Here is a 20,242-nt window from a genome sequence, read left to right as displayed (position 1 = left end):
TATATGGGATCAGAAGTTCGGCTCAGAGTTGAATAGGATGCAGAGGCTGTGAACAGGGTGGTTCAATCTGAGACAGTGACTGGGGATGGGGTGGAATCTGTGCCAAGGATACGGAATATGTGATGGGGGCCTAAATGACTTCAGTCTTCCCAATGTTTAATTGGAAGAAATTGCATCTGATCCAAGACTAGATGTTGGACAAGCAGTCTGACAATGCAGGTGCAGTGGAGGGGCCGAGACGAGCAGTGGCGAGATAGACCTGAATGTCATCAACGTACAAAAGGAAGCGAACACCACATCTTCAGATGATGTCTCCAAGGGCAGCATGTAAATGAGAAAGAGGAGGCGGCCAAGGGTAGATCCTTGTGGTACTCTGAAGGTAATGGTGCAAGGGTGAGAAGAGAAGCCATTGTTAGAGATGCTCTGACTATTGAGCAGCTAAGATTGGAACCAGGTGAAGACAGTCCCACTGAGCCAGGCAACAGAGGAGAAGCATTGGAAGAGGTTGGGGTGGTCGACCGTATCAAAGACTGCAGAGATGTCAAGGAAGAATAGTGCCATGATCACATATATAGAGGATGCTACTTGTGATTTTGATTAGGGCTGTTTCAGTGCTATGTCAGGGGCAGAAACCAGATTGGAGAGTTTCAAACATGGAGTTTCGAGAAAGATGGGCATGGATTTGGGAGGCAACACATTCAAGAACTTTGGAGAGGAAACGTAGGTTGTATATGGGATGGTATTTTTCCAAGGATAGAGGGTGTTTCTTTTGATGGGGTGATAAAGGGAGAGGGACCACTTATGTCAGTTAGCATGGGGGCAAGGAAGAAAAGGTAGGGGTCAGCTGTTTAGTGGAAATCGGGTCAAAGACACAGGAGGTGGCTCATGTAAAAGATGAGCTCGATGAGGGGAGATAGGAGAGAAACTACAGAAAGATGTGGGTTCAGGCTATGGAAGAGGGAGCCTTGGGGGAGATTCAGCTTGGTGGGAAAGCAGGAGGGGGAAGCAGCAGAGGCAGCTGAATAGATGGTCTCAATCTTAGTGACAAAGTCTATGAACTCTTCATACTTGTTAGGGGTGAGGCTGAAGGGGGCATAAGAGGGGGGCTAAGGAGATGGTAGTTAGTAGATTAAAGAAGCCAGACATTAGCTTTGCTCCCAGGTTAATCCTGGAGTAGCGCACAATTCTGGCAGAGAGCAAGGTCCGACAGCATTTGAGGTGGTTCAGCCAGATCTGGTGATGGATAGCTAAACCAGTTGTGCACTAGATGCGCTGAAGTCAGCACTTCTTGGACTTTACGGAGCAAAGATGCAGCCCCTACCAGGGAAAAAGACCAGGGACAAGGGCATCAAAGGTGAAGGAGAAGGAGTGATTAAGCAGCTCAACTGCTGCAGAAGTTTTATGATGAATAGAGGGCCAAAGACAAGGCAACTGGAAATGTGAAAGTACAACTGTAAATGACCCAGGGGAAGAGTTTCTTTCCCCAGAAGCAGATGGATAAGGAAATGGGGTTGGTAGGAGGTAGGGGGTAATGATTGATTAGGGATACAAGGAAGTGGTCAGAATGGCCTCATCTGTGATCAAGGCCATTCAAGGAGAGAGGCCATGGGAGATAGAAAGGTTGAGGGAGCGGTTATGAATATGGGTAGGAGAAATAATATCGAGGGAAAGGTTAAGGGAGCACAGGAGTGCAATCAAAACAGCAGAGAGGTCAAGGTGAGTTGAGATAAAGGTTGAAATCACTGGGGATGAGGAGTCGCTCAGTGCAGAGGCTGAGGGAGGAAAGGAGAGATAATGGCCCAGAAATTCAGGTCCCCACAGGTTAGTACGCGCTGGGTACCCACACGTAGGCCCAACGAAAGTACCGGTTTCGTGCATGCACTGCGCATGCGTGGGAAACAGGAACTTCCGCTCCCTTAAAGGAAGGGGTTCACAGGTTGAACACGTGCGCCGGAGAGGCAGCGCGTGCGCCTGGAACTTAGGGTTTATTTACAGCTTTCGCCGGGAGGGTAAGTCTCCAGGAGTTACACTTTTAAAAAGCAGTCGCAAGGCCTGCTTTTAACAAGGTAAGTGGTGAATTAAGTAAAATTAAACATTTTTTCCACAGGTTTATTATTTTTTTAATACTTTAAAGAAAGGCAAGTTTATTTTTAGCCCCGTTAGAAACTGTAATTCATTTTTTCAAAAATTTAAATTAGTTTAAAATAGTTATTTTATGTAATTTATAGTTATTTTAAAAATGTGATTTAAAAAAAAAAATTATTTGAAGTTTTAGTTATGTTTTGGGGCCGATTTATATTTATAGTTTTGACAGCTCTTCTTGTCAAATTTATGAATGGGCATTCCCTGCTACCATTGGCTCTCCATGGCCCACGTGATCCCAGGGGATGCTTCGAACTAACTGCGCCCCTGGGATACGCAAGCACTGCGCGCCGGCAGTTGGAGCAGGCCCAGGATCGGAATCCCATGCGGGCCCACAGCTCAACGGCCGGCGTGCGAGGTAAGTGCAGGTCAGAGGCTTGCACCCGCGGGAAGCCTCCAACCCGAATTTCTGGGCCACTATCTCAGTGAGAAAATTGGGGTGGTGTTTGGGGGAGTAGTAGGGAATGAAGATTTTAAAAAGGAGATGCAAGAGGGGTAGATGGTGAGGTGCTTATATGAGGAGAAAGTACCAGAAGATTAGCGGGAGACACCATGGTGTAATTTGGTAATAGTGGCCATACCACTACCGCAGAAGTTTGTATGGGGTAGATGGTAGAAAATACAGCCTGGTGGAGAGGTTTCAGTAAGGGGCAAGGTCTCCACTTGTGAGTCAATATAGGAACCGGTGTAGGCCAATTCAGCCCCTCAAGCCTGTTCTGCCATTCAATTAAATCATGGCTGATCTGTATCTCGACTCCATTTACCTTAATACTTTAAGTTCCTCAGAGTCCACATCACGGAAGACCTCTCCTGGTCCCTCAATACCTCCTCTTTGGTGAAGAAGGCCCAGCAGCACCTATATTTCCTAAGGAGGCTGAAGGGATGCAACCTGTCACCCCGGATCCTCTCTAACTTTTACCGCTGCACAATAGAGAGCATCCTGACGAACTGTATCAGTGTGGTATAGCAGCTGTACCTCCTATGACCGGAAAGCCCTGCAGCGGGTAGTCAAAACTGCCCAACGCATTACCGGCACCCGGCTACCGACCATTGAGAACATCTACCAGAAACGCTGTCTACGGAGGTCATTGACCATCATCAAAGACCCTACCCACCCCAGCCAGAGTGTGTTCACCCCCCTGCCATCTGGGAGACGCTACAGATGCATTCGTACCCGCACGACCAGATTTAGGAACAGCTTCTTTCCCAGGGCTGTCATCCTACTGAACTCTGCTAATAAACTCGAAAGCCTGCACATCTGTCAATGCACTTTATTATGTTTATGTTACAAGCCAAATGTATGTTAAATGTCTTAATCAAAATGTACACTCTCGGGAGCCACAAGCTTACATTTCGTTGTACTGCACTGGTGCGCTAACAATGACAATAAAGTTGATTATTATTATTATTATACCCTTACCTAACAAAAATCTATCAATCGCAGTTTTGAAATTTTCAATTCACCTAGCCTCAATTGATTGTTGGGGGAGTTTTCCAGGCTTCCACTATCCTGTGTTAAGAAGTGCTTCCCAACATCACTCCTGAATGGCCTAGCACTAATTTTATGGGTATGCCCTATGTTCTGGACTCCCCACCAGAGGAAATAGTTTCTCTCCACCCTATCAAATCCTTTAATCATCTTAAACACCTCAATAAGATCACCCCTTAATCTTTTATAGTCAAGGGAGTATATGTTTCCATCAAAGCCAGGATGTCAATGCATAAGTCCACAATAAAAGGTGTGGATGGCAGGGGCCTTGTTCGCAAGTGAACGAACTTTCTGAAGGAAATTGTGGAGCAGGCCGGTCATTACTCCCCAATAAATAAATGTTGCAAGTTTGCTAGTGAGTCAGAAGGGAAAACCAAACAAGAGACGAAACGAGGAATGTTGTTTGAAAGTAGCATCTCGCCTCTCTTCCTTCGATGAACACACACAGAGCATGATCTACACAATTACTGTGCCATTTCTTTCTGTACATTAACAGCAAATATAGGGAACATTTTCAAATTTTTGAATAATCGTATTGCATCCATGAGGTAATTATGGAAGACTTGATATTTGGGGCTAAGATGTTGATGTGATTTTGACACTTCACCTTCATTAAGCTGGTTTTACAAGCGGGTAACAGCTGCTTCCAAGAATTTGTTAATAACACTCTCTAACCTACAATGAACGTGTGCACGAGTATGCCCACTGGTCACTGACCTTTCGATTTTTCCTCCCTCACTATTCCCTGTGGGAATGTGGTTTATCTGCGCTGGCGAGTAATTACAGGTGCAAACCCACATCCTAACTCTGTATGGTATACCATGTTAGAGCTCCAGTATATATATTACAATACTACCTTCCATCTATTCATCTTTTTATTAATTTGTCTTGTGCATTGGCATATGCACTGTAGCAAAAAAGCAACAGTATAATACATGCTCATTACCTGTTTATCCTGCAGATCTGAGGAGAGTTCATAGCTTTCTGACAGAGATCTGGAGCGCTTGATCGCTTCTTCCTCTGCTTGCTTTCGTAGTATGGAGGTGGAATGTTGAAGCTTGGGCCGCCTAGGACGTTGCTGACCAGGCGAGGCAGGGAATGATACCAAAGAACCACTGTCAAACTGATCAGGACTGGCGGCAGCGCTGAGAGTTATTGGGCCCTGGCTATAGCTTGAAGGGCTGTCGACAGAGGTGCCAGTCTCACTTCCTGGAGCATCACCCTCCACACTTGAAAGAAAAATGAAAAAAAAAATCAGATTAGCAACTGATGAATAAAACCTTTTTTCCCCCCCACTATTTGCTAAAGTCAGTGATATATACTAAAGTAAACTCTAGATGTACCCAAAGGCAGTTAATACAAACTGCCACACGTACCAGCCTTGTGATTTTCCTATTATATAGCAGTTCAAAGTACACATCGGTTCGTAAGACCACAGAATATTCAAATGCTTTAAAGGGATCAGGGTAGTCATTTCAGTTGGATGGCTGTCTGGTAGAATTCCTAAATTCAGTCAGCATTGAGTTCTTACTGCTGAAAGTGAAGTTTAAAACAAACTACGTTCTTGCCTTCCACAGTGATCCAACAATTTTTTCTTTATCAACACTGATCAACATCAAACACAAGTTTAAAAATACACACTACCTCCGCATGAGCAGCATTCTTCACTAATATTCTTCAGAAAGTAATTTAAAACATATTATATGATTGGATACAATCATTTTACCCCTTTCTGGCAACTAAAATAATTCTGTGAAAAGCAGGCAGTGCTGCTCCCATCCTGCAAGTACATTTCTTCCATTACTCCCCTGACCTTTGGAGCAATGGCAAAGCAATTATCTTTTATGGTATGCATGCAAGTTTCCACAATACAGTTCAACCAGATATCAGAGACAATCCGGCTTTGTCATTAAAAAGTGAATATATCGCAATTAGAATGAGCAAATTTATGAAACTAAAAAGCAAGGTGACAATTTGCAATTGAGTCAGATAAACGCATTCTAAGTCAACATAACACTGTTAAAGCATGTGCTTTGAAAATCGTTCTACAGAAAAAAGTTATGGCATGCAGCGGAAATGTACTTGGATAAAAAATTGTTTCTAATTATATATTGAAACTTTTCTTATTTTAACAGGCAGATTAATGATAGCTTCATCAAAGCTGGAGCAAAATTAAAAACTGCAGTCTGTAAGAAGAATAATGAATGTACTTCTACATCCTCGTTTAAAAAGATCATTTGGGAGGATTCTCCGACAGGAACACAAATTACAAACAAAATAAAAGCAATGGGTTTTTAATATTTCATACCAAAATAAATTCACAATTCACTACAATTGCAGTAGAGTCATAGAGTAATACAGCACGGATAGAGGCCCTTCGGCCCATCGTGTCCATGCCGGCCATCAAGCCCTGTCTAATCTAATCCCATATTCCAGCATTTGGCCCGTAGCCTTGTATGCTATGGCATTTCAAATGCTCATCCAAATGCTTCTTAAATGTTGTGAGGGTTTCTGCCTCCACAACCCTTTCAGGCAGTGAGTTCCAGACTCCAACCACCCTCTGGGTGAAAAAGTTCTTTCTCAAATCCCCTCTAAACCTCCCGCCCTTTACCTTGAATCTATGCCCCCTAGTTATTGACCCCTCTACTAAGGGGAAAAGCTCCTCAGCATCCATCCTATCTATGCCCCTCACAATTTTGTACACCTCAATCATGTCCCCCCTCAGCCTCCTCTGCTCCAAGGAAAACAAACCCAATCTGCCCAGTCTCTCTTCATAGCTGAAGCGCTCCAGCCCTGGTAACATCCTGGTGAACCTCCTCTGCACCCTCTCTAACGCGATCACATCTTTCCTGTAGTGTGGCGACCAGAACTGCACACAGTATTCCAGCTGTGGCCTAACCAGTGTTTTATACAGCTCCATCATAACCTCCTTGCTCTTATATTCTATGCCTCGGCTAATGAAGGCAAGTATCCCATATGCCTTTTTTACCACCTTATCCACCTGTTCCGCCGCCTTCAGGGATCTGTGTACCTGCACACCCAGATCCCTCTGACCCTCCGTCTTGCCTAGGGTCTTTCCCTTCATTGTGTATTCCCTTGCCTTGTTAGACCCCCCAAAGTGCATCACCTCGCACTTTTCCGGGTTAAATTCCATTTGCCACTGTTCCGCCCATCTGACCAACCCATCTATATCGTTCTGCAGACTGAGGCTACCCTCCTCGCTATTTACCACCCTACCAATTTTAGTATCATCCGCGAATTTACTGATCATACCCTTTACATTCATATCCAAGTCATTAATGTAGACCACAAACAGCAAGGGACCCAGCACCGATCCCTGTGGTACCCCACTGGCCACAGGTTTCCAGTCACAAAAACAACCTTCGACCATCACCCTCTGCCTTCTGCCACTAAGCCAGTTTTGTATCCAATGTGCCAAGGCACCCTGGATTCCATGGGCTCTTACCTTCTTGACCAGTCTCCTGTGCGGGACTTTATCGAAGGCCTTACTGAAATCCATGTATACCACATCCACTGCGTTACCCTCATCCACACACCTAGTCACCCCCTCAAAAAATTCAATCAAATTAGTCAGACATGATCTTCCCTTGACAAAGCCATGTTGACTATCCCTGATTAATCCTTGCCTCTCCAAGTGGAGACAAATTTTGTCCCTCAGGATTTTTTCCAGTAATTTTCCTACCACTGATGTTAGGCTCACTGGCCTGTAGTTCCCCGGTTTTTCCCTACTACCCTTCTTGAATAATGGTACTACATTAGCGGTTCTCCAGTCCTCTGGCACATCCCCTGTGGCCAGAGAGGTCCTGAATATATGTGTTAGAGCCCCCGCAATCTCCTCCTTTGCCTCACACAGCAGCCTGGGGTACATTTCATCCGGGCCTGGGGATTTATCCATTTTTAGGCCAGCTAAAACCGCCAATACCTCCTCCCTCTCGATGTTAATATGTTCGAGTACCTAGAAGAGTTTATGTGAAGAGTCAGCAGTGGCTCAATTGGTAGCACTCTTGCCTTTGAGTCAGAAGGTTGTGGGTTCAAATCCCATTCCAGAGATTAGAGCACAAAAATCTAGGCTGACACTCCAGTGCAGTACTGAGGGAGTGCTGCACTGTTGCAGGTGCCGTCTTTTGGATGAGATGTTAAACCGAGGCCCCGTCTGTTCTCAGGTGGACGTAAAAGATCCCATGGCACTATTTCGAAGAAGAGCAGGGGAGTTATCCCTGGTGTCCTGGCCAATATTTATCCCTCAATCAGCATTACTAAAACAGATTATCAGGTCATTATCACATTGCTGTTTGTGGGAGTTTGCTATACGCAAATTGGCTGCTGTATTTCCTACATTACAATGACGACTACATTTCAAAAAAAGTACTTCATTGGCTGCAATGCGCTTTGGGACATCCTGAGGTAATGAAAGGCGCTATATAAATGCAAGTCACTCTTTCATTTTTTTTTTTTTTTAAAGTTAAAACTATTAAGCAGCAATAAAACCTGCAATAATCGAAACAGATAATTAAGTAGGGTAGTAAGCAATGTGCCCTCTAATTTTTCTTGGGTGCGTGGTCCTTTTAATGGGCTGTGCGGCCCATTCAAATTTCCGCACAAGTGCAGTTTTTCCATTCAAAAGCCGGTGACTGGCTTGCGCGGGACCTCCACACTGCTGGCCGCGTGGCTTAATGGGAACACTGGTAGTAAGTGCCTGGTACAAGCATTGCAGAATGAGTGTTTAAAATGATCTCTCGAGGCATTGCTCATGAGTAGCCCAGGACCTGGAGGGCAGTTTTTGATGTTCTGTGCAGACTACAAAAAAAGAGCTTCACAAATACTATTTACCTACCACTATACAAAATGTGCTAAGTTTTTTTATTCTTCGATCCTAAAATTTAGCTACAAAAAAACCTTACCCCATTGTCTCAGTTATTTACATGATTACAAAATATATTATTTTTCTACCTCCTATTTTACACTGTGCCTTTGTAGAACATAAGAAATAGGAGCAGGAGTAGGCCAATCGGCCCCTCGAGCCTGCTCCGCCATTCAATAAGATCATGGCTGATCTGATCCTAACCGCCAATCTACTATCACAGAACCATCTCCTGAATCTAACAGAATTGGACACACGAAATAGGAGCAGGATCAGGCTACACGGCCCCTGGGCCCGCTTCGCTACCCACAGGGCCATGACCGCTAGACTCATGTCCAAATTCCTGCTCGCTCCCCGTAACCCTTAATTCCCTTTACTTCTAGGAAACTGTCTATTTCTGTTTTAAATTTATGTAATGATGTAGCTTCTACAGCTTTTTGGGGCAGCATATTCCATGGACCTACCACCCTCTGAGTGAAGTAGTTCCTCCTCATCTCAGTTTTGAAAGAGCAGCCCCTTATTCTAAGACTATGCCACCTAGTTCTAGTTTCACCCATCATCGGGAACATCCTCCCCGCATCCACCCGATCCAACCCCTTCACAATCTTATATGTTTCAATAAGATCGCCTCTCATTCTTCTGAACTCCAATGAGTAGAGTCCCAATCTACTCAACCTCTCCTCATATGACCACCCCCTCATCCCCGGGATTAACCGAGTGAACCTTCTTTGTACTGACTCGAGAGCAAGTATGTCCTTTCTTAAGTATGGACACCAAAACTGTATGCAGTATTCCAGGTGCGGTCTCACCAATACCTTGTACAACTGAAGCAATACCTCCCTATTTTTATATTCTATCCCCCTAGCAATGAAAGCCAACATTCCATTGGCCTTCTTAATCACTTGCTGCACCTGCATACTAACCTTTTGAGTTTCGTGCACCAGGACCCCCAGATCTCTCTGTACTTCAGTACTTTCCAGTTTCTTGCCATTAAGATAATAACTTGCTCTACGATTTTTCCTGCCAAAGTGCATAACCTCACACTTTCCAGTATTGTATTCCATCTGCCAAATCTCTGCCCACTTACTTAGCCTGTCTATGTCCCCTTGCAGGTTTTTTATGTCCTCCTCACTCACTACTTTCCCTCCCATCTTAGTATCATCTGCAAACTTTGATATGTTACACTCGGTCCCCTCCTCCAAATCGTTAATATAGATTGTAAAGAGTTGGGGACCCAGCACTGACCCCTGCGGAACACCACTAGTTACTGATTGCCAGTCTGAGAATGAACCATTTATCCCAACTCTCTGCCTTCTGTTAGATAGCCAATCCTCTATCCACGCCAGAATATTACCCCCAATCCCGTGATTTTTTATCTTAAGCAATAATCTTTTGTGTGGCACCTTGTCAAATGCCTTTTGAAAGTCTAAATACACTACGTCCACTGGTTCCCCTTTATCCACCCTATATGTTACTTCCTCAAAGAACTCCAGCAAATTTGTCAAACATGACTTCCCCTTCATAAAACCATGCTTTGTCCTATTAAATTATGATTATCCAAATGTCCTGTTACTGTCTCCTTAATAATGGACTCCAAAATTTTACCTACCACAGATGTTAGGCTAACCGGTCTATAGTTTCCAGCCTTCTGTCTACTGCCCTTTTTAAATAAGGGTGTTACATTAGCAGTTTTCCAGTCTGCTGGGACCTTTGCAGAGTCCAGGGAGTTTTGGAAAATTATTACCAATGCATCCACAATCCCTACCGCCACTTCCCTCAAGACCCTAGGATGTAAGCCATCAGGTCCAGGTGATTTATCCGCCTTGAGTCCCATTATTTTACCGAGTACCACTTCCTTAGTGATTTTGATCGTGTTTAGCTCCTCCCCCGCCCCCATAGCCCCCTGTTTGTCCAGTGTTGGGATATTCTTAGTGTCCTCTACTATAAAGACTGATACAAAATATTCAGTGTTTTTGCCATCTCCATATTTCCCACCATTAATTTCCCGGTCTCATCCTCTAAGGGACCAACATTTACTTTAGCCACCCTTTTTCTTTTTATATAACTATAAAAACTCTTACTATCTGTTTTTATATTTTTTGCTAATTTACTTTCATAATCTATCTTCCCTTTCTTAATCTTTTTGTTATTTTTTGCTGTCTTTTAAAGTTTTCCCAATCCTCTATCCTCCCACTAGATTTGGCTACCTTATATGCCCTTGTTTTTAGTCGAATACTATCCTTAATTTCTTTACTTAGCCAGGGATGGCTGTCTTTTCTTTTACACCCTTTTCTTCTCAGTGGAATATTTTTTTTTTGGAAGTTGTAAAATAACTCCTTAAATGTACACCACTGATCATGTATCGTCTTACCCTTTAATCTATTTTCCCAATCCACTCTACTCAATTCCGCTCTCATACCTTCATAGTCTCCTTTATTCAAGCTTAGCACGCTTGTTTGAGATCCATGAGATCATACAATGGCAACATGTTCCCGTAAAGGTCAAGGGTGGTTCCAAAAACCACAGGGAACCTTGGATGTCAGGGGATATACGAGAATGGATTAGGAAAAAAAGGAGGGCTTTTGGTAGATACAAAAGGCTAAAGACGGAGGAAGCCCTAGAGGAGTACAAAAAGTGCAGGGGGATACTTAAAAAAGAAATTAGGAGATCAAGGAGGGGCCATGAAATAACACTGGCAAGCAAAATAAAGGAAAATCCGAAGATGTTTTATAAGTATATTAAGGGTAAGAGGATAACTAGGGAAAAAATAGGGCCCATTAGGGACAAAAGTGGCAATCTGTGTGTGGAGCCGGAAGATGTAGGAGGGGTTCTAAATGAATTTTTTGCATCTGTTTTCACTATGGAGAAGGACGATGTAGACATAGAAATAGGGCGGGGGGACTGTGATATGCTCGAACATATTAACATCGAGAGGGAGGAGGTATTGGCGGTTTTAGCTGGCCTAAAAATGGATAAATCCCCAGGCCCGGATGAAATGTATCCCAGGCTGCTGTGTGAGGCAAAGGAGGAGATTGCGGGGGCTCTAACACATATATTCAGGACCTCTCTGGCCACAGGGGATGTGCCAGAGGACTGGAGAACCGCTAATGTAGTACCATTATTCAAGAAGGGTAGTAGGGAAAAACCGGGGAACTACAGGCCAGTGAGCCTAACATCAGTGGTAGGAAAATTATTGGAAAAAATCCTGAGGGACAAAATTTGTCTCCACTTGGAGAGGCAAGGATTAATCAGGGATAGTCAACATGGCTTTGTCAAGGGAAGATCATGTCTGACTAATTTGATTGAATTTTTTGAGGGGGTGACTAGGTGTGTGGATGAGGGTAACGCAGTGGATGTGGTATACATGGATTTCAGTAAGGCCTTCGATAAAGTCCCGCACAGGAGACTGGTCAAGAAGGTAAGAGCCCATGGAATCCAGGGTGCCTTGGCACATTGGATACAAAACTGGCTTAGTGGCAGAAGGCAGAGGGTGATGGTCGAAGGTTGTTTTTGTGACTGGAAGCCTGTGGCCAGTGGGGTACCACAGGGATCGGTGCTGGGTCCCTTGCTGTTTGTGGTCTACATTAATGACTTGGATATGAATGTAAAGGGTATGATCAGTAAGTTCGTGGATGATACAAAAATTGGTAGGGTGGTAAATAGCGAGGAGGGTAGCCTCAGTCTGCAGGACGATATAGATGGGTTGGTCAGATGGGCGGAACAGTGGCAAATGGAATTTAACCCGGAAAAGTGCGAGGTGATGCACTTTGGGGGGACTAACAAGGCAAAGGAATACACAATGAATGGAAAGACCCTAGGCAAGACGGAGGGTCAGAGGGATCTGGGTGTGCAAGTACACAGATCCCTGAAGGCGGCGGAACAGGTGGATAAGGTGGTAAAAAAGGCATATGGGATACTTGCCTTCATTAGCCGAGGCATTGAATATAAGAGCAAGGAGGTTATGATGGAGCTGTATAAAACACTGGTTAGGCCACAGCTGGAATACTGTGTGCAGTTCTGGTCGCCACACTACAGGAAGGATGTGATCGCGTTAGAGAGGGTGCAGAGGAGGTTCACCAGGATGTTACCAGGGCTGGAGCGCTTCAGCTATGAAGAGAGACTGGGCAGATTGGGTTTGTTTTCCTTGGAGCTGAGGAGGCTGAGGGGGGACATGATTGAGGTGTACAAAATTATGAGGGGCATAGATAGGATGGATGCTGAGGAGCTTTTTCCCTTAGTAGAGGGGTCAATAACTAGGGGGCATAGATTCAAGGTAAAGGGCGGGAGGTTTAGAGGGGATTTGAGAAAGAACTTTTTCACCCAGAGGGTGGTTGGAGTCTGGAACTCACTGCCTGAAAGGGTTGTGGAGGCAGAAACCCTCACAACATTTAAGAAGCATTTGGATGTGCACTTGAAATGCCATAGCATACAAGGCTACGGGCCAAATGCTGGAATATGGGATTAGATTAGACAGGGCTTGATGGCCGGCGCGGACACGATGGGCCGAAGGGCCTCTATCCGTGCTGTATTACTCTATGACTCTATGACTCTAACCTTCTCACCCTCTAATTGAACATGGAATTCAACCATGTTATGGTCACTCATTCCAAGGGGATACTTTACTGGGACATTTTTAATTAATCCGGTCTCGTTACACAGGACTAGATCTAAGGTTGCTTGCCCCCTGGTCGGTTCAGTTACATACTGCTCAAGAAACCCATCCCTAATACACTCAATGAACTCATCCTCAAGGCAGCCCTGCCCAATTTGATTTGTCGAATTAATATGATAGTTAAAATCCCCCATAATTATAGATGTTCCCTTATTACAAGCCTCAACTATTTCCTGATTGATACTCCGTCCAACAGAGTTGCAACTGTTCGGAGGCCTATAGACTACGCCCACTAGTGTTTTTTCCCCTTATTATTCCTTATCTCCACCCAAACTGTTTCATTATCCCGATCTTTTGACCCAATATCATTTCTCTGTATTACAGTGATTCCTTCCTTTATTAACATAGCCACCCCACCTCCCCTTCCTTCCTGCCTGTCCTTCCTGATCGTTAAATAACCTGGTATGTTTAATTCCCAGGCATTGTCACCCTGTAGCCATGTTTCTGTAATGGCCACAAGATCATACCCATATGTAGTTATTTGTGCCATTAACTGATCTATTTTGTTACGAATGCTACGTGCATTCAGATAGAGAACTTTCAAATATGTTTTGTGACATTTAGTTCCTGCTTTTGCCCTTTTTATTACTTTACCTTTCACTCCATACCTTCTGCCCCTTCCTGACACGCTCTGGTTTTTAATTTCCCCACTGCTACCTAAGTCTATGACGTGGTCATTGGTACTGCACCCCACACCATTGAATCTCTAATGATCATAATTTGCCCTGTTCTGGGTGACTGATTCCAACCACAATATCCAAGGTCAGTGTAGCTTAAATATTCTCATATGGTCCTGGTGAAAACATCAGTCCCACTCCACAACACAAACAACTTTATCCCAAACAAATATTTTATTTTTTTGCTTCAGCTGCTCCTGCCATGGAAATGGTTGTCATACTATGCTCTGGGTATTGCAATGCTCCAGGAGAAGAATGAAAAGTACAACTGAAATGATGCAATAAAACACATGCAAAGAACGTATAACATTTTATCTTTTAACTAGCTGGAGTGCCCGGCGCGGTGCCGAGGGTTTTTTGAGGAGTGTTGTTGGGCGAGAGAGAGAGAGACGGCGGGGGGGGGGGGAAAGAGAGAGAGAGAGGGAGAGAGAGACGGGGGGAAGAGAGCGAGAGAGAGAGAGAGACGGGGGGGGGGGAGAGAGAGAGAGAGAGAGGGGGGGGCGGGGGGGGAGAGAGAGAGAGGGGGCGGGGGGGAGAGAGAGAGAGGGGGCGGGGGAGAGAGAGAGAGAGAGAGAGAGAGAGAGAGAGAGAGGGGGCGGGGAGAGAGAGAGAGAGGGGGCGGGGGGGAGAGAGAGAGGGGGGCGGGGGGGGAGAGAGAGACACGGCGGGGGGGGGAAGAGAGAGAGAGATGGCGGGGGGGGAGAGAGAGAGAGAGACGGGGGGGGAGAGAGAGCGAGAGAGGGGGCGGGGGGAGAGAGAGAGAGAGAGAGAGAGAGAGAGAGAGAGAGGGGGCGGGGGGGGGAGAGAGAGAGAGGGGGCGGGGGGAGAGAGAGAGAGGGGGCGGGGGGAGAGAGAGAGAGGGGGCGGGGGGGGAGAGAGAGAGAGGGGGCGGGGGGAGAGAGGGGGCGGGGGGAGAGAGAGAGAGGGGGCGGGGGGAGAGAGAGAGGGGGCGGGAGGGAGAGAGAGGGGGCGGGGGGGAGAGAGAGAGAGGGGGCGGGGGGGAGAGAGAGAGGGGGGGCGGGGGGGAGAGAGAGAGAGGGGGCGGGGGGGAGAGAGAGAGAGAGGGGGGCGAGAGAGAGAGGGGGCGGGGGGAGAGAGAGAGAGGGGGCGGGGGGAGAGAGAGAGAGGGGGCGGGGGGAGAGAGAGAGAGGGGGCGGGGGGAGAGAGAGAGAGGGGCGGGGGGAGAGAGAGAGAGGGGGCGGGGGGAGAGAGAGAGAGGGGGCGGGGGGGAGAGAGAGAGAGGGGGCGGGGGGAGAGAGAGAGAGGGGGCGGGGGGAGAGAGAGAGAGGGGGCGGGGGGAGAGAGAGAGAGGGGCCGGGAGGGAGAGAGAGGGGGCGGGGGGAGAGAGAGAGGGGGCGGGGGGAGAGAGAGAGAGAGAGAGAGGGGGCGGGGGAGAGAGAGAGAGAGGGGGCGGGGGGGGAGAGAGAGAGAGGGGGCGGGGGGGGGAGAGAGAGAGAGGGGGGCGGGGGGGAGAGAGAGAGAGAGAGAGGGGGGGGAGAGAGAGAGAGAGGGGGGCGAGAGAGAGAGGGGGCGGGGGAGAGAGAGAGAGGGGGCGGGGGGGGAGAGAGAGAGAGGGGGCGGGGGGGAGAGAGGGCGGGGGGGGGAGAGAGAGAGGGCGGGGGGGGAGAGAGAGGGGGCGGGGGGGGAGAGAGAGGGGGCGGGGGGGGGAGAGAGAGGGGGCGGGGGGGGAGAGAGGGGGCGGGGGGGGAGAGAGAGGGGGCGGGGGGGGAGAGAGAGGGGGCGGGGGGAGAGAGAGGGGGCGGGGGGGGAGAGAGAGGGGGCGGGGGGGGAGAGAGAGGGGGCGGGGGGGGAGAGAGAGGGGGCGGGGGGGGAGAGAGAGGGGGCGGGGGGGAGAGAGAGGGGGCGGGGGGAGAGAGAGGGGGCGGGGGGGAGAGAGAGGGGGGCGGGGGGGAGAGAGAGGGGGCGGGGGGGAGAGAGAGGGGGCGGGGGGGGAGAGAGAGGGGGCGGGGGGGAGAGAGAGGGGGCGGGGGGGAGAGAGAGGGGGCGGGGGGGAGAGAGAGGGGGCGGGGGGGGAGAGAGAGGGGGGCGGGGGGGAGAGAGAGGGGGCGGGGGGGGAGAGAGAGGGGGCGGGGGGGAGAGAGAGGGGGGCGGGGGGGAGAGAGAGGGGGCGGGGGGGAGAGAGAGGGGGGCGGGGGGAGAGAGAGGGGGCGGGGGGGAGAGAGAGGGGGCGGGGGGGGAGAGAGAGGGGGCGGGGGGGGAGAGAGAGGGGGCGGGGGGGGAGAGAGGGGGCGGGGGGGAGAGAGAGAGGGGGCGGGGGGGAGAGAGAGGGGGCGGGGGGGAGAGAGAGGGGGCGGGGGGGAGAGAGAGGGGGCGGGGGGGAGAGAGAGGGGGCGGGGGGGAGAGAGAGGGGGCGGGGGGGGAGAGAGAGGGGGCGGGGGGGAGAGAGAGGGGGCGGGGGGGAGAGAGAGGGGGCGGGGGGGAGAGAGAGGGGGCGGGGGGGAGAGAGAGAGGGGCGGGGGGGAGAGAGAGAGGGCGGGGGGGAGAGAGAGAGGGCGGGGGGGAGAGAGGGCGGGGGGGAGAGTGAGAGGGCGGGGGGGAGAGTGAGAGGGCGGGGGGGAGAGAGAGAGGGCGGGGGGGAGAGAGAGGGGGCGGGGGGGGAGAGAGAGGGGGCGGGGGGGGAGAGAGAGAGGGCGGGGGGGAGAGAGAGAGGGCGGGGGGGAGAGAGGGCGGGCGGGGGGGAGAGAGGGCGGGCGGGGGGGAGAGGGCGGGCGGGGGGGAGAGAGGGCGGGCGGGGGGGGAGAGAGGGCGGGCGGGGGGGAGAGAGGGCGGGCGGGGGGAGAGAGGGCGGGCGGGGGGAGAGAGGGCGGGCGGGGGGGAGAGAGGGCGGGCGGGGGGGAGAGAGGGCGGGCGGGGGGGAGAGAGGGCGGGCGGGGGGGAGAGAGGGCGGGGGGGAGAGAGGGCGGGGGGGAGAGAGAGGGGGCGGGGGGGGAGAGAGAGAGGGCGGGGGGGAGAGAGAGAGGGCGGGGGGGAGAGAGAGAGGGCGGGGGGGAGAGAGAGGGCGGGGGGGAGAGAGAGAGGGCGGGGGGGGAGAGAGAGAGGGCGGGGGGGAGAGAGAGAGGGCGGGGGGGGAGAGAGAGAGGGCGGGGGAGAGAGAGAGGGCGGGGGGGAGAGAGAGAGGGCGGGGGGCGGGGGGGGAGAGAGAGAGGGCGGGGGGGGAGAGAGAGGGGGCGGGGGGGAGAGAGAGAGGGCGGGGGGGAGAGAGAGAGGGCGGGGGGGAGAGAGAGAGGGCGGGGGGGAGAGAGAGAGGGCGGGGGGGAGAGAGAGGGGGCGGGGGGGGGGAGAGAGAGGGGGCGGGGGGAGAGAGAGGGGGCGGGGGGAGAGAGAGGGGGCGGGGGGGAGGAGAGAGGGGGCGGGGGGGAGGAGAGAGGGGGCGGGGGGGAGGAGAGAGGGGGCGGGGGGGGAGAGAGAGGGGGCGGGGGGGGAGAGAGAGGGGGCGGGGGGGGAGAGAGAGGGGGCGGGGGGGAGAGAGAGGGGGCGGGGGGGAGAGAGAGGGGGCGGGGGGGAGAGAGAGGGGGCGGGGGGGAGAGAGAGAGGGCGGGGGAGAGAGAGAGAGGGCGGGGGAGAGAGAGAGAGGGCGGGGGAGAGAGAGAGAGGGCGGGGGGGAGAGAGAGAGAGGGGGCGGGGGGGAGAGAGAGAGAGGGGGCGGGGGGGGAGAGAGAGAGAGAGAGAGAGAGAGAGAGAGAGGGGGGGCGGGGGGGAGAGAGAGGGGGCGGGGGGGAGAGAGAGAGGGCGGGGGGGGAGAGAGAGAGGGCGGGGGGGAGAGAGGGCGGGGGGGAGAGTGAGAGGGCGGGGGGGAGAGAGAGAGGGCGGGGGGGGAGAGAGAGGGCGGGGGGGAGAGAGAGAGGGCGGGGGGGGAGAGAGAGAGGGCGGGGGGGAGAGAGAGAGGGCGGGGGGGAGAGAGAGAGGGCGGGGGGGAGAGAGAGAGGGCGGGGGGGAGAGAGAGAGGGCGGGGGGGAGAGAGGGCGGGCGGGGGGGAGAGAGGGCGGGCGGGGGGGAGAGAGGGCGGGCGGGGGGGAGAGAGGGCGGGGGGGAGAGAGGGCGGGGGGGAGAGAGGGCGGGGGGGAGAGAGAGGGGGCGGGGGGGAGAGAGAGGGGGCGGGGGGGAGAGAGAGAGGGCGGGGGGGAGAGAGAGAGGGCGGGGGGGAGAGAGAGAGGGCGGGGGGGAGAGAGAGAGGGCGGGGGGGAGAGAGAGAGGGCGGGGGGGAGAGAGAGAGGGCGGGGGGGAGAGAGAGAGGGCGGGGGGCGGGGGGAGAGAGAGAGAGGGCGGGGGGGAGAGAGGGGGCGGGGGGGAGAGAGAGGGGGCGGGGGGGGAGAGAGAGAGGGCGGGGGGGAGAGAGAGAGGGCGGGGGGGAGAGAGAGAGGGCGGGGGGGAGAGAGAGAGGGCGGGGGGAGAGAGAGAGGGCGGGGGGGAGAGAGAGGGGGCGGGGGGGAGAGAGAGGGGGCGGGGGGAGAGAGAGGGGGCGGGGGGAGGAGAGAGGGGGCGGGGGGGAGGAGAGAGGGGGCGGGGGGGAGGAGAGAGGGGGCGGGGGGGAGAGAGAGGGGCGGGGGGGAGAGAGAGGGGGCGGGGGGGGAGGAGAGAGAGGGGGCGGGGGGGGAGAGAGAGAGGGGCGGGGGGGGAGAGAGAGAGAGGGGGTGGGGGGGAGAGAGAGAGAGAGAGAGAGAGAGAGAGAGGCGAGAGAGAGAGAGAGAGAGAGACGGCGGGGGGGGGGGAGAGAGAGAGAGAGAGAGGGGGCGGGGGGGGGAGAGAGAGAGAGAGAGGGGGCGGGGGGGGAGAGAGAGAGAGGGGGGCGGGGGGAGAGAGAGAGAGGGGGCGGGGGGGAGAGAGAGAGGGGGCGGGGGGAGAGAGAGAGGGGGCGGGGGGGAGAGAGAGAGGGGGCGGGGGGGAGAGAGAGAGGGGGCGGGGGGGAGAGAGAGAGGGGGCGGGAGGGAGAGAGAGGGGGCGGGAGGGAGAGAGAGGGGGCGGGAGGGAGAGAGAGGGGGCGGGGGAGGAGAGAGAGAGAGAGAGGGAGGGGGCGGGGGGGAGAGAGAGAGAGAGGGGGGGCGGGGGGGGAGAGAGAGAGAGAGAGAGGGGGCGGGGGGGAGAGAGAGAGGGCGGGGGGGGAGAGAGAGAGGGGGGCGGGGGAGGGAGAGAGAGGGGGCGGGGGGGAGGAGAGAGGGGGCGGGGGGGAGGAGAGAGGGGGCGGGGGGAGGAGAGAGGGGGGCGGGGGGGAGGAGAGAGGGGGCGGGGGGAGAGAGAGAGGGGGCGGGGGGGAGAGAGAGGGGGCGGGGGGGAGAGAGAGGGGGCGGGGGGGAGAGAGAGGGGGCGGGGGGGAGAGAGAGGGGGCGGGGGGGGAGAGAGAGAGGGGGCGGGGGGGAGAGAGAGGGGGCGGGGGAGAGGGGGGGAGAGAGAGAGGGGCGGGGGGAGAGAGAGAGAGGGCGGGGGGAGAGAGAGAGAGAGGGGGCGGGGGGGGAGAGAGAGAGAGAGAGAGAGAGAGAGAGACGGCGGGGGGGGGGAGAGAGAGAGAGAGAGAGAGAGAGGGGGCGGGGGGGGAGAGAGAGAGAGAGGGGGCGGGGGGGGGGAGAGAGAGAGGGGGGCGGGGGGGAGAGAGAGAGAGGGGGCGGGGGGGAGAGAGAGAGGGGGCGGGGGGGAGAGAGAGAGGGGCGGGGGGAGAGAGAGGGGGGGCGGGGGGGAGAGAGAGAGGGGGCGGGGGGGAGAGAGAGAGGGGGCGGGGGGGAGAGAGAGAGGGGGCGGGAGGGAGAGAGAGAGGGGGCGGGGAGGAGAGAGAGGGGGCGGGAGGGAGAGAGAGGGGGCGGGAGGGAGAGAGAGGGGGCGGGGGGGAGAGAGAGAGAGGGAGGGGGCGGGGGGGAGAGAGAGAGAGGGGGGCGGGGGGGGAGAGAGAGAGAGGGGGGCGGGGGGGAGAGAGAGAGGGCGGGGGGGAGAGAGAGAGGGGGCGGGGGGGGGAGGAGAGAGAGAGAGAGAGAGAGAGAGGAGGGCGGGGGGGAGAGAGAGAGAGGGGGGGCGGGGGGGGAGAGAGAGAGAGGGGGCGGGGGGGGAGAGAGAGAGGGGGCGGGGGAGGGAGAGAGAGAGAGAGAGGGGGCGGGGGGTGGGAGAGAGAGGGGGCGGGGGGAGAGAGAGAGGGCGGGTGGGAGAGAGAGAGGGCGGGTGGGAGAGAGAGAGGGCGGGGGGAGAGGAGAGAGGGCGGGGGGGAGAGAGGGCGGGGGGGAGAGAGAGAGGGCGGGGGGGAGAGAGAGAGGGCGGGGGGGAGAGAGAGAGGGCGGGGGGGGAGAGAGAGAGGGCGGGGGGGAGAGAGAGAGGGCGGGGGGGAGAGAGAGGGCGGGGGGGAGAGAGAGAGGGCGGGGGGGGAGAGAGAGAGGCGGGGG

At 53.7% G+C, this 20,242-nt stretch overlaps 1 protein-coding gene across 4 annotated transcripts in view; it reads right to left on the bottom strand.

Moving 5' to 3' along the window:
• iqsec1b (IQ motif and Sec7 domain ArfGEF 1b) overlaps nt 1-20,242 on the bottom strand; it is a 627,464-nt gene that overhangs the window by 79,254 nt on the left and 527,968 nt on the right. For all 4 annotated transcript variants that reach the window (XM_086001715.1, XM_086001719.1, XM_086001716.1 and 1 more), the window contains one exon: nt 4,578-4,860. In XM_086001715.1, the coding sequence (XP_085857841.1) occupies nt 4,578-4,860 (283 nt within the window). The remainder of the gene's footprint in view (nt 1-4,577; nt 4,861-20,242) is intronic.

This window comes from Somniosus microcephalus, chromosome 11, assembly GCF_052327205.1.
Source record: "Somniosus microcephalus isolate GS21.2 chromosome 11, FLI_Smic_1.0, whole genome shotgun sequence".
NCBI classification, from domain to species: Eukaryota; Metazoa; Chordata; class Chondrichthyes; order Squaliformes; family Somniosidae; genus Somniosus; species Somniosus microcephalus.
Note: the sequence above shows the minus strand (reverse complement) of the source record. Positions and strands in the feature narration are given on the sequence as shown.